The 20,742-nt window shown below is 31.0% G+C and overlaps 2 protein-coding genes across 4 annotated transcripts; one reads left to right on the top strand and one right to left on the bottom strand.

Moving 5' to 3' along the window:
* The first annotated feature begins 2,426 nt into the window (after nt 1–2,426).
* Nucleotides 2,427–9,289, top strand: LOC100781238 (ent-kaurenoic acid oxidase 2). Its single transcript, XM_003546243.5, has 8 exons — nt 2,427–2,827; nt 5,774–6,251; nt 7,181–7,444; nt 7,616–7,705; nt 7,792–7,870; nt 8,189–8,295; nt 8,404–8,522; nt 8,887–9,289. Exons 1-8 carry the CDS (start codon nt 2,586–2,588, stop codon nt 8,990–8,992), a joined length of 1,485 nt encoding a protein of 494 aa, XP_003546291.1. The 5' UTR covers nt 2,427–2,585; the 3' UTR covers nt 8,993–9,289.
* Nucleotides 9,290–12,824: 3,535 nt separating this feature from the next.
* LOC100780698 (telomere repeat-binding factor 1) lies at nt 12,825–18,208 on the bottom strand. 3 transcript variants are annotated; one of them, XM_003546242.5, is made up of 7 exons: nt 18,034–18,208; nt 17,186–17,361; nt 16,817–17,034; nt 16,434–16,518; nt 14,829–14,912; nt 13,421–13,771; nt 12,825–13,162 (listed from the first exon to the last, which is right to left on the bottom strand). In XM_003546242.5, exons 2-7 carry the CDS (start codon nt 17,333–17,335, stop codon nt 13,151–13,153), a joined length of 900 nt encoding a protein of 299 aa, XP_003546290.1. In that variant the 5' UTR covers nt 17,336–17,361; nt 18,034–18,208; the 3' UTR covers nt 12,825–13,150. The 3 variants fall into 3 exon arrangements, with proteins under 3 accessions (XP_003546290.1, XP_006597674.1, XP_006597673.3); XM_006597611.3 differs by having other exon boundaries at nt 16,817–17,045; nt 17,921–18,141; XM_006597610.4 differs by having other exon boundaries at nt 17,921–18,141.
* Nucleotides 18,209–20,742: the final 2,534 nt, after the last annotated feature.

Genomic DNA, 20,742 nt, shown 5'->3' with positions numbered 1-20,742 from the left:
AAGCCGACTGTTATTTTTTACATTTTCACTATTGTTTTTTGTATTTTTTATTATATTTTGAAAAATTCATTCTAAAATGCGGAATGCGAAAAAAAGAAAGAAAAAGAGTGAAGTCTTCATCTCCAATAATTACAAGGTATGCACAAAGCAAGTCTGAACCAAATTTCAAAAGATACGTTAAATCCCAATAGTTACACATTTAGAAATGAACCCCCCAAAAGCCTTGTGATGCAACTAACACATTGTTCTCTTTGGGCACCTGACATAATTTGATATTTCACCCAAACCATGTGACATTTGACCAATATCTCCAAACATCATCTCCAGAAGCTAAATGACACTCATCTACCCTCCACGGGAGTCTTTATCTCTTAGTTATATAATTTGTAGCACAAATAGCATCTCGTAATTTTTTACATGAGTTTAATGGGTATAACGTTTTTATATGGTTAACCAAATCATGTTTAATATGACTTTTAAATTAGTTATCACCAAAGTTAACAAACTTATTATTATTGTAGATAAGTGATTGGATGACAATATAAATATAAATATTCTATTATTGTGATGAATAGCCACCAAAAAAGACACATGATATCAAATTAATCTTTCAATTATATATTTTTGCTTCCAAATTTATTTTGGGCCAATAGCCTAATCCAACCCAAACATAGGTCTGGACCAAGACCTATTTTCTGGCAGGAGGGACCCAACTAATAGAAATATGAAAAATCATAATCCATCTTGAATAAATATATATGTCCTAATAATATATTCATAAGAAAATATGTGCGTAACATACCTCTGAATACACAGGACTACGAAGATATCCTCATGAAATTGCATTAACCAGTGGCCAGTGCCCACTTTATAGCGAAATCCTAACAAAAATAGGAAATTGGGAAAGGCCTCAATCAAAATGCAACTTTACAGCCTCAAACTATACTTTAGTGAATTGATAGTGCGGAGTCTTTTGGACCATCATACAAATTTCTTCCTAGTTCCAACCATGTGGGAAGGAAGATGAAACAGTGAATCATCTTCACGAGCAACACTGATTCAAAATTTTCAAATTAAACTCACGTCAAAGATGAATATAGATAATAAGCAGCATATATAGAAAAGTTAATTGGACTATATGGTGCAACTCCACAAACATTTTGAGCTTTATACACTGTTTTTTTTCTCAAAAGGAGCATAAAAATAATAAGGGGATTTTTGAGGATTTTTATGATGTCCACTCTTGCTCCTGTTTCCTTATAGTCGTAAAGCTAATAACACATGATCGCTGAGAAGGATCAGAAAATATTTCCTTTCTTCCTCTAAATGCTAAACTTTTAAACTTTCAAATCATGGAAGTTAACTTGATAGGATTCTAGACACTTATTCAATTAAAAATTGTGAATGAGTACAAAATAGCCACAGAAGACTCCCACGGTACTGAGATATATGAATATGCAAATGCATCTTTCGCAATTTATTGACACCCCAAGTAGTGTAGACACTCAAAATAGAAAGAGAGAAAAAAAGTGATTAATGAAATTAATCTTAATATGACAAGAAAAGGATAAAAGATATTTAGTGCGTATTACAAGATTAAGGTGTTAGCAAATCATCATTTGCTAGAGGACCACTAAGAGACACACAAATAATCACAACAAAAAGAATTAAGAAAAATGGTAATTTTTCTAGGTTTTTTTTATGTATCTTCCAACAAAAAAACTATTCCCTCCATTTCCTACGTTATTTTGTATAGACCAAAAAAACTTATAAATAGATAAAATAAAATAGTAGTTTTACAAAATCAACCTTAATAAATAGATAAAAGAGATTATTATTATTATATTTAAAAACTAAAGTGATATTTATTAAGAATATTGGTGAAAAAGAGTAATTAATATTACATTAAAAAGATAAATACCATTAAACAATTTTTTTGGATAATTTTTTTCTCAAATGTAATACTTATTTTAAAACTAAGGAGTATCTAACTTAGGATAAGTAAAAATAAGATTAAACAATTTTATAGAAAATAATTGGTTTAATTAAGAGTTGGTACAATATATTAATTACACCAATAATTTTCTACGAAGTTGTTTAATTCATCTTTATTTATTTGAGATAAGTTAGACAACGGGTGAAGATATAATTATTTATCAGCATTTGGTTTTTAGAGCAGAACTTATTTAGTAAATATTTTTTAGAAATATTAATATCTTGCATGATACGTTAAAGATTTATTAATTACTAAAGTCCACAATAAATAAAAATTAATAAAAAAATGTTTATCAATATCACTTTGTTAAAAACAGAGCTAGCTAGTGGAATGATTCCACATACACAGTATACACTGATTTGTTGTCATTAGGTACAGAACAGAACAAAATATGGGAAAAGAAAGCCGGCCACCTCTATGTCTATGTTCTATAACTTTACACAAGTTCATTTCAGCCACTCACTGCTGCCATAAAATTCCCTTTATTTGTTTATTTTCCTATCTCTCTCTCTCCACATACCAAACCCCAAGATCACTTATAAATACACAGAAAGAGAGTGAGGAAGTTGCCCCAGTTGAGTAGTAAGTGATGATGGAGATGGATTCCATGTGTATGTGGGTGGTCCTTGTGGCCATTGCTGGTGCTCTTTTAGTCCTAAGATCTATGCTCAAGAATGTAAATTGGTGGCTCTATGAATCCAAATTGGGTGTGAAACAGTACTCTTTGCCCCCAGGTGACATGGGATGGCCCTTCATTGGCAACATGTGGTCCTTCCTCAGAGCTTTCAAGTCCAAGGACCCTGATTCCTTCATCTCCTCCTTTGTCTCCAGGTAATTTAATTACTACTACTAATTATTGTCATCATCATCATACATCAGTTATCACACCCTCTTTATAATAACATATATAGCTTTTTCATAACCCAATAAACTTGTTGTTATTCTAAATTGTAACTTGTGAAGAGTCTCAAAGGCCAAAGTTTCTATCTAGCCTAATAGTTCCCATGATCCTCCTCACCTCAGGCCATTGACACCACCTCTCAGGGTCAGTTTGGTGGAGTTAAAAGAAATAAAAAGAAATGAATTCAGATGAAAATTTAAAATTAAAATAAAATATAAAAATATAGGTCTCACATTATTTTTCTATTAATTTCTATTTTTTTCCACTCTTTGATCAAAGCTGCTACTGTTAGTGGTCCAAGATAATGTGCTTTTTCTACTTTATATCTAGTTTGTTAGAAAAAGTTGGTTAGCCTTTGTCAAAGTGAAATTACTATAATGCTACCTTTCTAGCTTTTGGAATTGAAGCATGATGGATCCTTTTCCAAATGGTAACAAAACAAAACAATTCAGAGAGAATCAGAGAAAGAGCTGCACCTGTTTGTCATTTTCACTGTACTTACTTAACCACCCTTTCAGTTTCTCTCTCACACAACACAACACAGTCTATGTGGCAGTGGCGCAGAAGCCACAATTTGTTGTGGACAGTGTGCTACTCCAACTTTCGTTGTTTACGCTTTCTACCCGTTATTTAATTAATTAGTTAATCAATTATTTGACTATTTTTTTTATAGAAAAAGAATTACATTTTCAAAAACTTTAGCTTGAATTTTTAATATGAAAAAAAATAGTTCTTTGATTTTTTTCCGTTTAATTTAATTGTTAGAATTTTACATCCCTGTTTATATTGTTTGTTAAATTAAAAATATATATTTTTATTTAAAAGATAAAAATATGCTCAAACTTTATTTTAAGGTCAAAGAAAATAGTTTTGGTAATAATACTGATAAGCAATTTTGAGTTTTTTTTTTGTGTGTGTGTGGGCGGGACTTAATGTAACTAGCAGCTAATGTTAAGTGCTTTTATTCGCATAATTTAAAATTTTGAGAAATAAAATTTTAAACACCTATGAGTGTTTGAGAGTTTTATTTGAATTTTTTATAAAATTTTCAAAATTACTACTAATGACATGATAGTTTGCAAAAAGAAAAAAGAATGCTTTGGGTGACTTGTCAACCTTAAAACAAACAAAATAAAGTTAATATTTACAATGTAAAAATGAGAACTTTTTCAAAATAAAAAACAATTTGAACATTTGATCACGTAAGAATGAAATTTACGTTAAAAAATTATCATACAATACGTGCAATATATAAGTTTTGATGTCCGGACACGTACGTCATGATGTTCAGTCCTTGTCAGCGAGGGCCCTCCGTAATTAAGCTGGTCTATAACGTATTATATAGTACATTTTTGGAATTTCTTAAACATGAATTTAAGATAAAATCGAATATCTAAATTGATAATGCTGCTTATATTATATGGCAAAGTATTGTCGCCTAGTATTATTGGCTTATCTTCTAGGAATAAAGTGGAAGTGTTATCAGTGAAAGTTCCGAGGAGAGAAATAGTTATCACAGTAACTATTGGCATTAATATTAATTCCAACTGTTTCAAATTTGATTCTCATTCTCTCAAATCCAAGCGTGACTTTTAGTCTTGGTCATGCGTGTTTTGTCAAATTAAATATATTACTAATATACTTCTCGTTTTTTATTTGTGTGTTGGATTAATTTTATGGTGAGAAATAAGTAATTACTTTTTTATGTAAAGGTAAAATAACAAGTAATTACATCTATCTTGTTTTTAGTATGACCATGATTGTGTAGGATAAAATTTAATCTAGTGCGTCATCCAAACACAAATTGTGATTTTTTTTTTCTTTTTTATTTTGTTAAGAACGAAAATTGATCAAAGAAGTTTCATTGGTTCCTTATGGTTTTTTTTTTTAAAAAAAAAAGCAAATTAAAACGCTGCTGAATACGAGGGAGGGACAAACGATGATGGAGACACTTGATGTCATTTAGCAAGTTTAACAAAATATTTAATTCGTAGCATAGATAGGTTGTATTACGCTGTGTATTTCATGAATGATTATATATTATAGGTGCTAGGCAAACACATCAAATGTCGTTATAAAATTTTAAATTATTTAATTTTGTGTCTATTTTTGTCAGTTTAGCATATAGTTTAACGAAAAGTTAAAGTTTCACCATTGATCGTGCCATGTTTCATGCAGATACTTTTGTCATTTATGAAATACAGACACATATGCATTTGCTTCGCTTACTAATATTGGATACGTGTTTCATACTTGCTCTTGGATACTTCCAAATGTATCTGCGGTGTAGACGTGTAGTATTCAGTGTTAGACACCACCAACTACATAAAGATTAATTATAAAGTGTGGATCACTTTTTTATGATATTTTGTTGTCAATAGGTGTGAGACAATCATATTCTTTTAACGAATCAAACATGAAAGTTGTCCCCTTTAGGAGGGAATAGAATAAAATTGATACTATTTCTGTTTTTAGGCCATCGATAATGATTTATGTCCGCAATGGTTTATAATTTCTATGTTACTCTTAGTAATGCCAGAAGTACATTAGTTTAGATTTGTAGACTTATAATTATATTTCTAGAGTTTAACATGCATATATTGAAAGTTTTAAAAATTTATACATTTTCAATTAATCAGAAATTATCGTTAACATCAATTTTAAATTTTAAAGTAATTATTATTATAGTGAACAAAATTATCATAAAAATATCAGTACATGCATTACTTCATATATTTATTATTTTATAAACTTTATATACATATCTATCATGTTTATGTATCCTAAACATGTGAAATATTTGATACGTATATCATATTTGTGCATCATATAGTTGATGATACTAACGTTTTTGATTCAATCAACAAATCATGAAGATATGGAAGAACTGGAATGTACAAGACCTTGATGTTTGGAAATCCAAGTGTAATTGTGACAACACCTGAAACATGCAAAAGGGTGCTTACAGACGATGATAAATTCACAACTGGTTGGCCTCAATCTACTATAGAGCTCATTGGAAAGAGGTCATTTATTTCAATGTCTTATGAAGAACATAAACGCCTTAGGCGTTTGACATCCTCTTCAATCAATGGCATGGAATCACTGTCCCTCTACTTGACATATATTGAAGAAAATGTGAAAAATTCATTGGAGAAATGGGCCAACATGGGACAAATTGAGTTCTTAACTGAGATCAGGAAGCTTACTTTCAAAATCATCATGCATATTTTCCTTAGCTCAGAAAGTGAACCTGTTATGGAGGCTTTGGAGAGGGAATACACAGCACTTAATCATGGAGTTAGAGCCATGTGTATTAATATTCCCGGATTTGCATACCACAAAGCATTCAAGGTAACTTTAGCGTAAAGTGTGTGGAAGGACAAAACTTAGATAAAGTTCCTTATATCCTTATCATCAAGTTTTCAAATCAAATAATGACATGCAAATACCTTTTTTTAGGTCAGCATTATATTCTTTTGGGGAGCTACGTAATGTTGGTAAAAACATCCATATGTGGTTGTTTGAGTTGAAAACTTGATGACAAGGACTTGTATGAAAAAAACCGTAAAATGTTTATTAGCATTTATTTGCTTTTAATTTGAATGAAAGAGTAGTGTTTTTCTTGCAGCATTACCCTCAAAGTATGAGGTGGTTAATGGTAAAAACTAAAGTTACCTGTCATTACTTGAGGAAAAGCTTTGACATTCTTATCCTTTACTTGTTTGATTGTGATCACATGCTTTGTAGTTTATGCAAGGTTGAAACCATTTTAGGTAAATGCAATCAATCTCTATCTATCTACTAAAGGCATGTGTTGGTGTACAAGTTCACCTGAGATCTTAGGTGTTATAGGACGGTTATTTGCCATGGTGCTGAAGTGCTGCAGATATTTCAATATCTTCACAATCCATTTGAAATTAGAGCATATGTTAACAAAGCTAATTTGAAACTGAGTAAAGCCTAAATTCTCTAGCTGAGTCAAGATAATTTGCTTAAATATATAAAGAAAATGGAACTTCATGTCTTCGGACAAGGTCTTTTGCTCAGTCTTAGAAGTACAACAAATTTTCTCTTTCTTTAATTTTGGTCCTCAATCAAGCATATTCAAGGATAACTATATCATTAATGACATTGTCACATTATTGTGTATGTTCTTCTAATGAATCAGTAGTCCCTTTCAGTCAGACTCAAGATTACAACATGAAGGAACAGGATATAGCCTATGCAAATTTTGTAGTTATTTAGGTACAACATCTTATCACTTTATGCTTTCATTTCAGGCAAGGAAAAATCTAGTGGCCATATTTCAATCTATTGTGGATGAGAGAAGAAACTTAAGGAAGGGATATCTGCCAGGAAAAGCCAAAGATATGATGGATGCTCTGATAGATGTTGAAGATGATGATGGAAGAAAGTTGAGTGATGAGGACATCATTGACATTATGTTGATGTACTTGAATGCGGGCCATGAGTCTTCAGGACATATTACCATGTGGGCAACCTTTTTCCTGCAGAAGCACCCAGAATATCTCCAAAAGGCTAAGGTATCAAGTTATTTAATTATCATAGTCCATCTAAATTTGCAATTACTAAGGGACAATAAACATGCATTTTAATCACTTCATCTTGGAAAGTGTCTTCGTGTCCTACCCTGTGTAACAATGTAACACCAAAATTTAACTTGTACTTCCTAATATGGTTTACTCCTTGAATAGGCAGAACAAGAAGAAATAATAAGGAGAAGGCCTCCAACACAGAAAGGGTTAACACTTAAGGAAGTCCGGGAGATGGATTTTCTTTACAAGGTATGCATCTGTTGATCTGAAGTTAATATCAACTGATATTGGATCGACTATGCTTATACTTTTTTTCCATTTTCCACATTCCTTAGGTGATTGATGAAACATTGCGTGTGATTACATTCTCACTAGTGGTCTTTCGGGAGGCAAAATCTGATGTCAATATCAATGGTTAGTCCATGTTCTGCCTATTTATTTCTAGTCAATATCAGAATATTCTATATACCAGGATTTTTTAAGACATTATTGCATCGCAAATATCATAATATTCTATCAGTTTGACCTTGCTTGGTAGATATGATAAAAGAAATAAACAAAGCTATCCTCTTCTTTCTTTTGAACTTAGTTTTGGATAGTGTACAAATGATGGCTACTTACTAGTATGGTTTTTGTTCACTACATAAATGTTACGAGAATATCATGATGTGGCATGAACTGTAATGTTTCATTCATGTTACAAAAGTACTAACTGCATATGGGGTGATACAGGATACACAATTCCAAAAGGTTGGAAAGCGCTTGTGTGGTTCAGATCAGTTCACCTTGATCCTGAAATATATCCTAATCCAAAGGAATTTAACCCTTATAGATGGAATGTAAGTTGCCAAGATTCATTTTTAACTAATTTGAATCGGGTCCATGTATTCTGCACTTGCATATATTCTTTATCATTTAATTTTCAATTTGGTGATGTTGATTCATAGAAAGAACACAAGGCCGGAGAATTCCTTCCCTTTGGAGGAGGAAGTAGATTGTGTCCGGGGAACGATCTTGCCAAGATGGAAATAGCAGTTTTTCTTCACCATTTCCTTCTGAATTACCGGTGAGCAGCATTGCTTAAATTTCTTTTCCAGAATAAATTATACTTATCCATAGTTTATAAGTTCTATGATTGGACCTAAGTCTACATCTCAATATATTGAATTCGTTTTGAGATGTATAAAATCCAATGGACAGAGAGGGAATACGTACCTACTAGGATTAGTAATATCATTTATGATCTTTTGCATGTCTTATTTTTTTTTTTTTTGCATTTCATGCACGTTCTAACAGTAACAGTTTGCTAAATCGAACTGTTACATTAGGTAGCTGATCATGCATGTATCAAAAGGAAAAAAGAAAGATATGTAGCAATTTATTGATTCTAACAAGCATTTTATTAACAATGCTATTTCTTGATTGCACAGATTTGAACAGCATAATCCTAATTGCCCTGTGAGATACTTACCACATACAAGGCCCATGGACAATTGCTTGGGAAGGGTCAGGAAATGTTCATCTACAACAACCTAAGAGCACATGTCTATGGCTATTTTTAATTTGAAAATCCATCTCCATGTTTTCCCTCAGCTAAATGCTTCCAGGTCCACTTTGAGCTACGTTGGCATAGCTTCAACAAAATGGACAAAAAAAGGAAAAAAAAAAGTTTTTCACAGCACATACAAATAAGTATAATTTCGAAAGCTCCATCTACCACCCTCTTTAAGCACTAGCTAGTAAGTCTTCCATCTGGTCCATATGTTCTGAAAAATGGACAAAAATAACTTTGTTTCATTAGGTATTTGTTTAAAGGAAAGAATCTAGTTTCTATTTCTTGTGCTTCAGGAGAATTTACTAATGTGTGCGTCTACAGATCGGGCTAAGTATAATTGCTGTATATACCGCACACAGTTTTTGTGTATTAAACCAATTAAAATTAAATAATTGTATGATTGGACGGAACCTACATCAATATTACATTTTGAAATAATGATGTTCCAATTCAGAATAACCAAGTAAATGAAAGTGATCAATATATCATATTATCAGTACAAGTCATGCCACTAGATGGCCTTCATCCACATCATAGTGATAATTTTTGTCTTCCAAATTGTAATGTCAATTGGTGAGTGCTAAATGCAATTGGTTAGTTCGGATGAAAATAAATTCCATTTCCTAATTAAAATCACATGATGTCTAATTAAAAGTGAGCACCCTTAGGAGTAATGCGTGTGCATAGAAGACTAACAAACATGCCCAAGATATAAGATAAGTTTGATGGTTAAGTGAGAAGAAAAAAAAAAGAAGAAAAATCACATATTTAATCTTCTCTACTAACAAACTGAAAAGTAATATTTGCTCATAAAAAATAAAAAAAAGCATGCTAAATTTCCACTCTATAAACCTAAAACCTTCACAACAAAATTTAAAAGGTCAGTGGGCCTTTTTAAGTGTTGATCAAGCAATTGATCTCCCTCTCCTAGACTTCTCATTGTGATTAATTGGAGACACCTATAATAATTGCTAATTTTCTCAAGAGCCTTACATACACTAAACTGAAAACCGAATACATAACAAAACTCAATGAATTAAAACCTAAGGCAGTGATTTGATTGAAGCCTAGAAAGGGTGAACTGAAATGGCCATACCTAAGTCGAGATTTGCAACTACAAAAGTGTCATTTAAATTAAGCAGGGACACGTGAGTATATTTCTTTGCTACCTTCATCAAAAAAACAAAGATGTTGTAAATCTATGGAGAAGAGAAAGGAAGTATTATTAAACTCAATGAATTTTAATGAATTTTAATAATATATAGATATAATTCCAATAGTTATATTAAACTCAATGAATTTTAATGATATATGGATATAATTTCAATAGTTAGATTAATAAAAATCATATTTTATATTAAGTTATAAAAATTATAAAAATTACACGGTGTAATTTTATTTCTCATCTTGGTGTATAAATATTAGTAATAGTGCATTAGCAACCAATGCAATAAATTTTGTAATAAAAAAAATCCATCATCTCTTCACTAGTAATTAATTTATTGTAAGAACATATTAGTAATTTAATACAATTTTTTTAAACAATAAAAAAAACGAAGAAATGCTCTCATATTTCTGTCACCTTTTCAGATTCCAAGAAACAATTACGAGCTTACTTTTATCTTCTTTAACCCACCACCACATCATGGGGGAAAAGTGCATGAAGATGGTACTATGGGTTCTGGTGGTGTTCAAGGAAGATGGTGATAGATGGTGCGGTGTTGTCATGGAGACAACAGTGGCTTGTGGTTCACAGAGGGCATTGTGGTTTTGTCGATGGTCGTTCATTGGTTGCGGGTGTGCTGGTTCGAGTTTAAAGCAAAATTGTTGGTTGCCACTTTGTCAAATTGTTGTATTTCTAAAGGAACTAGATTAATTAATAAGCATTTTTTGGTTGGTTTTGGAGGCCTGAATATATATTTGTTTCTTCATTTGAACAAGAATAATAATAGCCAAGGCAACAATTGTAATGGAGCTTGGTATTCTAACAGATAAACCAATAGAATTCATCAATCATGATGCAATGAAACTAACTAATACATAGTTATATGTATATGGAATTAGCATTAATTATTTTTGTTATTTTAGCCATTGAATGTCTTTCCTACTTAAGTTGCAATGTCCTTCTAAAAGAGCACTCCTTAATTTGTTCCTTTTTAAGTTCAACTATGCCATGAACAAACCTTTCACTACACACACAAGGTGATAATACTGTACCGACAATAAGCAGAAACAAGGGGTATAGTTTGGTTCGAAGACAACCTGTAGTTGCTATTCACTTTGAGTTGCTTCGGATTTTCATATGGATAAAGTGGGTTAGCCTGTAAAAGACTTGAATTTTCAGAGTTTGAATTATGAACGATGATTATTACCAACATGAGAGAAGAAAGAAAAAGAGAAGAGAGAAGTGAGTCGTGAGCACTTTTATGATCCTTTTTATGGTTTTTAAAACATTGATATTAAATTAATAATGTATCCTTATTGCAAGTGAAGAGATGGATGTTTTTTGTGAGTGTATGCACGCATTAGCATTTGGACTAAAAATCCAAAAAAAAAAAAATTGTTTTCTAAAATTTAATTTAAGGATGTTTTTGTATTTTATTATTTAATTCAAAAAAAAGAGTCAATGATTTTTTAGTCTAAATTTTTTAATATTGAATGTTAATGCACATCAACTAGGATAGTTGACGAATATTAGCATTCTTATATTTATATATATATATATATATATATATATATATATATATATGAAATTAGTTTTGATATTTAATTATAGTCATTTAAACAGTTTAGTTAATATTATTTTATACTAGTTTAGTTGATATTAAAAGCACAGGAAGATATATTAGATATATATTAAGAGCAATGAAATGAAAGCATAGATAAACTTATACATTTATATATGGGATAAAAAATTGAATAAGTGAGCCACGTGCTCTTTCTTTTCACCGTTGGTTTATTTTTTTTTCTAATTGTTGTTTTCTTATTGCTTGTTCAATTGAAGTCAATGAGTATTTTTTTTCTATCGATGGATGTTGATCGAAACTATATTTTGACTAACATTAGATAAAAAATAACCTAGATGGATGTCAATCAAAAATTAATCTTGACCGAGGTTCACCAAAGATAGTCATGTCTAACGGCAATTACAATTTTTATTATTTTAAAAGTATTACAAAAAACATTTAAATTTTATAATGTTCTTTTTTTGAATGTATCTATCCATGAAAAAAATGTTAATTGATCTATCGGATTAGATTTTTATCAAATGGATAAAAAATTTAAAATGAATTTTTAATGGATCAAAATGAATCAATGAATTATTTTAATCCAATCTATTAATATCCAAATTATTATTGATCCAATCCATCTATTTTGTCCCTCCTAACGTTTTTGAAATTATTTTATAAAATAGTTCTTAAAAACTAAAAACAAAAACACAATCAAAGACACCCTTAAGTTTTTCTTCCGCTTAAAGTCTTTATAGATAAACTTGTCTCCATATACAATTTAACGAAAAGAAAATAAAAATAAATAAATAAAACTTCTCTCAAAAATTAAAATTTACTTGTACACTTCAACTTTTGTAAAAAATACTCTCATTTAATTTCTCTAAAAAATTGTATACACAAGTTAATTTTAACTATAGGAAAAACTTAGTTTATTTTACCTTTCTAAAAATGCATACGAAGTCTGCACAAATACAACATAAGTCTAGAAATCAAAAAGCACCGGGTTCCAACGCACGACGTAACACTTCCAACACTTAAAAACGCTCTCTAACACGTGAAAATGCACTGATAAAGCTGCAAGTTTCAGAAGGAATTTGAACGAATTCCCATTCATCTAAACATCTACTTTCTATAAACAAAGTACATGGACAGAGTGCTAAGGTAACGACAGCACTAAAGAAATTACAATAAAGATTCAAACAATGGTTCTATCTACAAGAAGGATATTCCAAGATCCAAAAATATAGAATTAATCTCCTAATAAAGGTGAAACCAGCATAGTCACAAGAGCCTCCAATATTATATGCAAAATATATAGACAATGCCAGCAAATGATATTTAGCTGGCTGGCTGTCCTACTCAATGCCATGGTTCATCTCTCCTCATGTCTAATTCTTCAAACTTCCATTAAGTATGGATCTACACATTTAAAAATGCCAAAAAGTTAGATTACTACATTATTTGATAGAGATAACAGGGAATCAATAAGCAGCCAAATGGAATGTCTCCAAAATTTTACTTAGCACATTTAAAATTCACATTTCCTTAGCATATTTAAAGATAAACCTCTGGTTTTGTCATTTTACTTCTAAGTTGCATAAAAAAATAAAAAAATTGTCTTCTACGGATGTATTATAGTATCATGAATGGAAAAAGAGGGGAAAAGAAGATTTTTACCCTCTTTGGGGATTTTCTCCCTTTCGCTGATTTCGTTGTAGCATCTGCAAAAGCTTGTGCAGCCTCCGCATCAGCTTCTGCTGCCTCAGCCTCCTTTGCTGCCTCCTCTGCTTCTGCAATGGCGGCTTCTGCTTCAGCAACTGCTCGGGCAGCAAATGCAGCTGCCTCTTGTGGAGTCATAGACCTTATCTTTTCTAACTCTAAATCTATCTGAGATCTAGTAAGGATGTTGGTCTCATCCCTGTCAATTTTCATAGAGGCTTTCTGCCTCCCTTTCAAATATAGCATGGATGAGTTTCTTCTTCTGTCAGAATATGCTGCTATAGGTGCAATTCTATACTTGCGATTTACCTGAAATATTGAAGTCAACCCTAAAGCAAAATCTCTAATAGAAACAACTTAATATAACTGCCACAAAATGAGAACAACATCCAGAATACTTGTCAAGCTCAAATTAAACCAAATGTATAAAAACATTAAATCAAGACAATGGATTCCTAGAAATTATATCATAAAAAATTGTTTATAGTTCATACCAAAACACACAAACTTTGTGCAAGTCTATGCATGAGTTTGCAGTTAAACAATGCCTAGCTGTATAATCCTTACCAATTAGTTACCCGTAACCAACATCTCTACGTAAGCAACAGTGAATAACATAAAGCATGAGTAATAACAATGTTTTAAATCCCAGATACCAAAGCATAACAGACACCCTCAAAAAGGCAATAGTAAGATAGTGGATAGTCGCTATTTTGAAATTTTTTGTATAATTTACAAGAGTAATTACATAAAAAAATCTCAAAAATGATAAAAAAAATAATGACATTCATAGTTAACAATAAAAAGTCATAGATGTCTTAAACAAGTAAATATCAACAAAAGTCAAATGCAAAGTTCCATAGATAGGAATCATCAATTATCAATCACTACCTTCTAAATCCAAGTCTTCTTTATCATTTTCACTACTGTTACAGTCATAGATATCATTTTTTAAAATTGAAATCCCTAAAATACCTCACCCCAAACCCCTAATGTCACATTCAAAGGGGTTTTTTGGAATCACCAAATAGCGCTGCTATGGCCGCCATTTAGCCTGCTATAGGCTGTTATTTAAAACCCTGAGTAATACCAGCAACAACAACAACAATGAACAACCTGAATAAAATGTTGATTAGAGAGTTGTTTCTTACCATTTTAGTTGTCAAAAATCACTACTTACAATTGTTTCACCTACATCTCTACTTATTCCTTTCAGCCATCTCCCCTAACCCTCTTGTCCTGGCATAAAACCCAACTTGCACCCCACACACTTCGTCATAGTCTTATAATGAGTAACTGTAGAGTTTGCCTAGGAGTTTCATTTCTCACAATGAGACGCGACATAATTAAACATGTAGAAATATACCTTGATCAGTTTTCCACTTGCTGTCAAAAACTTTAATTTTGCAGACAACATACTTTTTAAGCCTGGCAGTGCCCAATATTGGTCCTACAGATTTCAAAGCAATGAAATTCAACTGATGTTGAATGCAGAAACAATATAACTTATAACATATGAAATCTGAAGCAGAGCAGTACTTTACCAAATGGAAATTTCACCAGTAATAAGCAGATGCAATGTCATTCCTTGACCATAAAAGTTTTGGTTATTTGAAAGTTAGAACATCATCACATTTTTAAGCATCATTACTGTCATATGAAGTATATTCATGTTTAGAGGTGGGGGACAAGATCATTCGGCCAAGGAAAGATCATAGAATAGACCAAATGTACACTCAAGATTCAAGATAGTGATCTTGACATTACATGAAAGCAGTGAAGTTGCACCTCTATTGATTGGGCTTAAATAGGTCACCTCATTGTTGGATAAATCAAGATATGACTAGGAATCAGGAGGGGGTGAAAGATCATAAATCAAAAGATTGTAACACAGACTGTAAAATCCTACCAAAAGACGCAAAGTTATACATAAAGATACACATGATTAAAAATAAAAACAAAGATAAGGAAAATATCTTGTAAATCATAACAAGATAAACTTAAACTGAAAATTCAAATTCATAGATTTATAATTATAACTCAATTGATAGGTCCAAAATAACTCATAATCAGTCACATAAAAGACAAAACATAAGCTTTTCATAAGTCAATCATAATCAGCTAGCCTAAATCCCTAAAGCAAATCATACAAGCATCTCCAATCAGGTGCATGGACATATTTTGTTCAGAAAACTAGAGATGAACTGAGAAAGAACAGAGGCGGAAGAAGAAAAATGTCCCAGCACAGCCAGCACAACAAATGTCCAAGGAAGAACTACAACCATCACAGAAGGAAAAACAGAATCCCAGCAGCCCAACTAGAAAAGAGGAGATGAAGAAGATGAGGTAGACAAAGCGCAACAATGATATAGCTTAGAGCCTGAGATTGAGAGATAGGATTTGAACCGGAGAAGAGAGTTGTGCAAATGAGAGGCAGAAGAAGACAGAGGGATATGGAAAAAACGATTTTAGGGTTTCTAAACAGGTTGAAGTCTCTAAGCTCTAGATGAACTGGGTTGTGAAACCCGACCCAGAGAAACAATCTCCAAGATCAGAATGGCACAGCAATCCCTCAATTACACAAGGAAGATCACAATCTCGCTGCTATCTCACTTTTTCCCGATCATATGTCCAATTCAGTATGCTATTAAGGGAGAAAATCATATGATTGTGCAATCCTACAATCTTCATCGTGATCTTGACAACAGTGGGTCGCCCCACCTTGGAACTTTTAAACCAATAGGAGGGCAACTAATGTATCTCTCAACACTTATATGCTTTTCTTTGACTTTAACCTTGAGGGGCTTTTCTTTTTAGAAAGTCATACATTTTATCCCTACAAATCTAAACTAAAAGGCCTTCTATGGTTCCATAAGCAAATTTTATGTAGATTGGACAATTTTATTTTATTATTTTATCAATTTATCTGGGGAAAGCAGAACAAACAAAATTTAGGCTTAGCACCTCATACCTCTATAAAAGCTGCAATAGCTGTCTTATTAGAACCACCATTCTCCTTCAAGCTAGTGATTGCTTCCATTATAAGCTTATCCAAACTGTATAAAGTAAACAGGGAAAAACATATACTGTCAAGATATACATAAATCAATTACACCAAAAAAACAACAAAGACAGACAGAATTTCAAGGAAATGAAAGCTTTTTAGGATGCATGCAAGAAAAAAAAAAGAAATCCGGCAAACATGCCAGCAATTAGATCAATGATCTTAACACTTGGTAACCAGTAAGAATTCCTTGCTGGGAAACAATTGCAAATAGCACCACTGAAGAATCACTTTTTCAGCAAACCAGGTAGCTGATATAATACCATATCAAACAAAACAAAGAGTCCAACCTTAAATTAGACCTCTTTGGACCAGGAATATGCACAATATCTCTAGAAACTTGAAGAGGCTTAACATCAACAATCTCTTCGTCACTTGGAACAACAGGAGTGATAGCCATGGAGTTCTCATCCTGTCTCGGGACCTGATGCACCCTTCTGACTGATAACCTAGATTTTTCCCTAGAGCTCCATCCATTTGCCATCACGCTCAGATTTCTCCATTTATCCTATCCAACACCTCATATCAGAACCACACAAACAAGTTATGCATAGTAATATAGATGGACCAACACTAATTCATTACAATGTAAGGAAAATGAAATAATGAACCTGCACAAAACAAAACATCAACAAACGCAACTACCAAGATAACCAGACCTTGAGATCCACATTTGACCGCAGGTATAAGACACCACTAAACTCTGGATCCTTCAGTATGGTGCGCCATTTACCAACACCGTGCTTGACAACTCCAGCTTTAAGTGCTTGTTCCTCTTCTGCAGTCCATTTCTGCTTCGGAGCACCCATCGCGTGTAGATCAAAAACACTCTCAGCTGGCGAGCAATAGTAAATTAAATAAGCATTGAGTTTAGCTCTAAATACACAATCACAAATTTTGCAGTCATAACACATTAGAAGCTCTTCCAATTACTTTAAATTATATCCCTTTAAATATTGAATTTTACAAATTCTTGACTCAAGATTCATAATCAAAATATCTAAGAAAATTTCAACTTTGGGCTTGAGTTGATTTTTAATGACAGCATACAATCCAATAACTGTACAAATCACGCCACTCATGTTATTAAAAATTGTTCAATTCACTACTTCCATTGTTAATCCATTGATTCCAGACACCAGATAGTTCAAGGATGTGTTTATAAGGTCACACATAGCACAAAAACTAGAGATTCAACGGAGGAAGCTGATCGGGAGCGTGCAAAGAAAACCCACAAATCCATTCTTAACTTGAACTAAGGGAACAGAAGCTACAGAAACATGCAAACCACTGTCCAATCAAATAACAAAACTATGGAATTCAACATCAACAGAAAACCTAATCAAAATTGTTCATCCAAAATAAAATAGAAAATACCGATACCAAAATCGGACCTAAAACAATTGAATTTTGGTTTGTTCTACGAAACCCTAAGAGCGGAATTTGTGAGATATCGGCGAGGAAATAGTGAGAAAAGAGAGAGAGAGAACGAAAAAGAGGAAGAAACCTTAATTGGAATTGGAGGAAAATGAATTGATTGGGATTGGATTGGTGATTTAAGGTCCCAGATTTGTTTGCATCCCGCGCCAAATGCCCTAACCGGACCAGAGACCCAACAGCATGTGCATTCAACAGATACATGAAAAGGAACAGAAATAAATAAATAAATAAATAAAATTATCGCCTTAACTAAGACTAAGAAATAAATTATGAGCCTTAATTAAAACTAATTTTTGACCCGATGCATAGAATAAACAGTTTATTTGTGTAATTGTAAGATGATTTTGTATTAATTAATATAGTTTCTTGACGTTAAAAAAATCAAGTTTTTTTATTCAATTGTTTGTTTTAACATATAATAAGTAAAACAATGGAAAAATAATTCCAACTAATAAGTAAAACCATGAAAAATAATATAACATGTATTAATGTTAACTAAGTAATAATTGTAGTTACAAAGTGTTATAAATGTATTTGAATTGTTGAAATAGATATGTAATTATTTTATTATTCTTTACATGTTCGAAACACTTTATGAAAGAAAATAAACATAATAATAATAATTCAATAACATATTATTTTATATACAAGAATATTAAATAAAGTATATTTTAAATTTTAACAAAAATGAAAAACTCGTTATAGTATGTTTTTGATAGGAAATATGTTTAAGCTTTAATGTCATATTATATTTTCCTGTGAATTTAAACCCATAAATTAATGTTAAAAGTTACACAAAATAAGAAATAAATATAAAATTGTAATATATATTGAAGTAGTATTTGAATTATCTTCATATTTATTATATATAAGAATATTTTATCTTTCACATGTTGTAATCTTATATATTTTCATACAATTATCCATGTGAAAAAATTGGTATTGGAAGATAAATTTTAACTTTTTTTAGTCATTGTCCTTGACTTTTGTTGATTGTCATTTAAGGAAACAATTACAGAAAATTGTTTATACTAAAACTGAAATGGAATTATAAGATCATGTGAAATCAATATTAATCTTGGAATAAAAATCTCTTCTCCAAGGTTGAAATGACTTTTGCTTCCAAAACATGATTTACCGTTTACGTGACAATGAGGCTAGTGTCATTATAAAAATCAAAAGATTGGTCTATATTTCTTAATAGCATCATGGGAAGATCAATTTTAAGCTTTAATTTATGGTTGGAAAGTCCAAATGCAACAATTATATTAAAAAACTCAAGAGAATGTATAACATGAGTCTATTCACATTTTCATTGATTGAACATAGGGCATTCAAACTTAAGTAAGTTTTGACTTCACCTGGAATCAATAACATAATGTATTCATTCAACTCATAAATAGTGTTAATGGGTATGTGTTGTTGAAAATATCTCAAATGGTATGTTAATGGTAGTATTTTCATCATTAATTTCATCAATTGTATCATTTTCAATACTCAATACCCAATTTGAAAATTGTTTTAGCTGAGTAACATCTTCACTTGAAATTCTAGATTGAAGTCTCATATTTTTTAGTAAGGTCAGACCTTTACATAAAGACCAAAGATACAAAAAATTAATACTTGCATGAACAACATATTGTTTTGTTCCCTTTAGTATGATAGGAAGTATTTGTCTACAATTTCCTCCCAAAACTACAACTTTTACTCTAAATGGAATATATGATTTTTTCCTATTAGAAAATCTTAATATATCCTTGAAAGTTCTATCAACAACTTCAAAACAATTATGAGTCCTAGGAGTTTCATCTCAAATTATGAGTTTGGTCATTGATATTAACTCAACCAAAGGACTAACTTGCTTTGTGACACAAGCATAATCTTTATTAACATTGATTGGAATATCAAATATAAAATTAGTTGTTCTTCTACCTGGAATCAACAAAGTTGTTATTTTGCTAGATGCAACCGTTAAAACAATTTCCCCTTTAGACATAAGTGCTGCAAAAATAGCTCTCTAAAGAAAAGTTTTACCTATCCCTCCATAACCATAAAGAAAAAATAATCCTCTAGTATTTGAATATGCGCTAACCATGATTGCATCTTATAAGTTTTGTTGCTCAACAATCATTGTGGACAACAATTGATTGTTCATTTTGAAGCAACTTCATGTTGTTGTTCAATTCGTCGTAAATTATGTTTAATTAAAAATACAATTTATTTTTTCTTAATTTTAATATAATTTTATTTAATATGATACTAAATATTTTTTAAAAATAATAAATTTATTTATTCACATACATATTTTAAATGATACTAAATACAAATAATACTAACTAGAACTTAAAAAATTTATAATTTAATCAAACTCATGCATCATACAAGTATAAAATCGAATATTAAAGAATTGATACTTTACTTCAAAGATAGAAATTGATAAAGTGGGGGGAGAAAATTGACAAGATACTATATGAAAAAGTTTTACAATTTCATCACAAATAAAAAATTATTGATTACCTTGGTTGGAGTGAAAAAACCTTAAACAAATAATATATATATATATATATATATATATATATATATATATATATATATATATATAAAGAAAGGGAGTAGTAATAATAACTATCTAAAAAAATAATTGAAAAATATAAAATAACAAAAAATAATCATATTTATATGATATTTTATATAAATTTTAGTTTTATTTTATGGATAAAAATATATTTGGAGGTGATATAATTTTAATTTTTAATTAATTTTAAACTCTTGAAAA

Source organism: Glycine max, chromosome 15 (genome assembly GCF_000004515.6).
Source record: "Glycine max cultivar Williams 82 chromosome 15, Glycine_max_v4.0, whole genome shotgun sequence".
NCBI lineage: Eukaryota > Viridiplantae > Streptophyta > Magnoliopsida > Fabales > Fabaceae > Glycine > Glycine max.
Note: the sequence above shows the minus strand (reverse complement) of the source record. Positions and strands in the feature narration are given on the sequence as shown.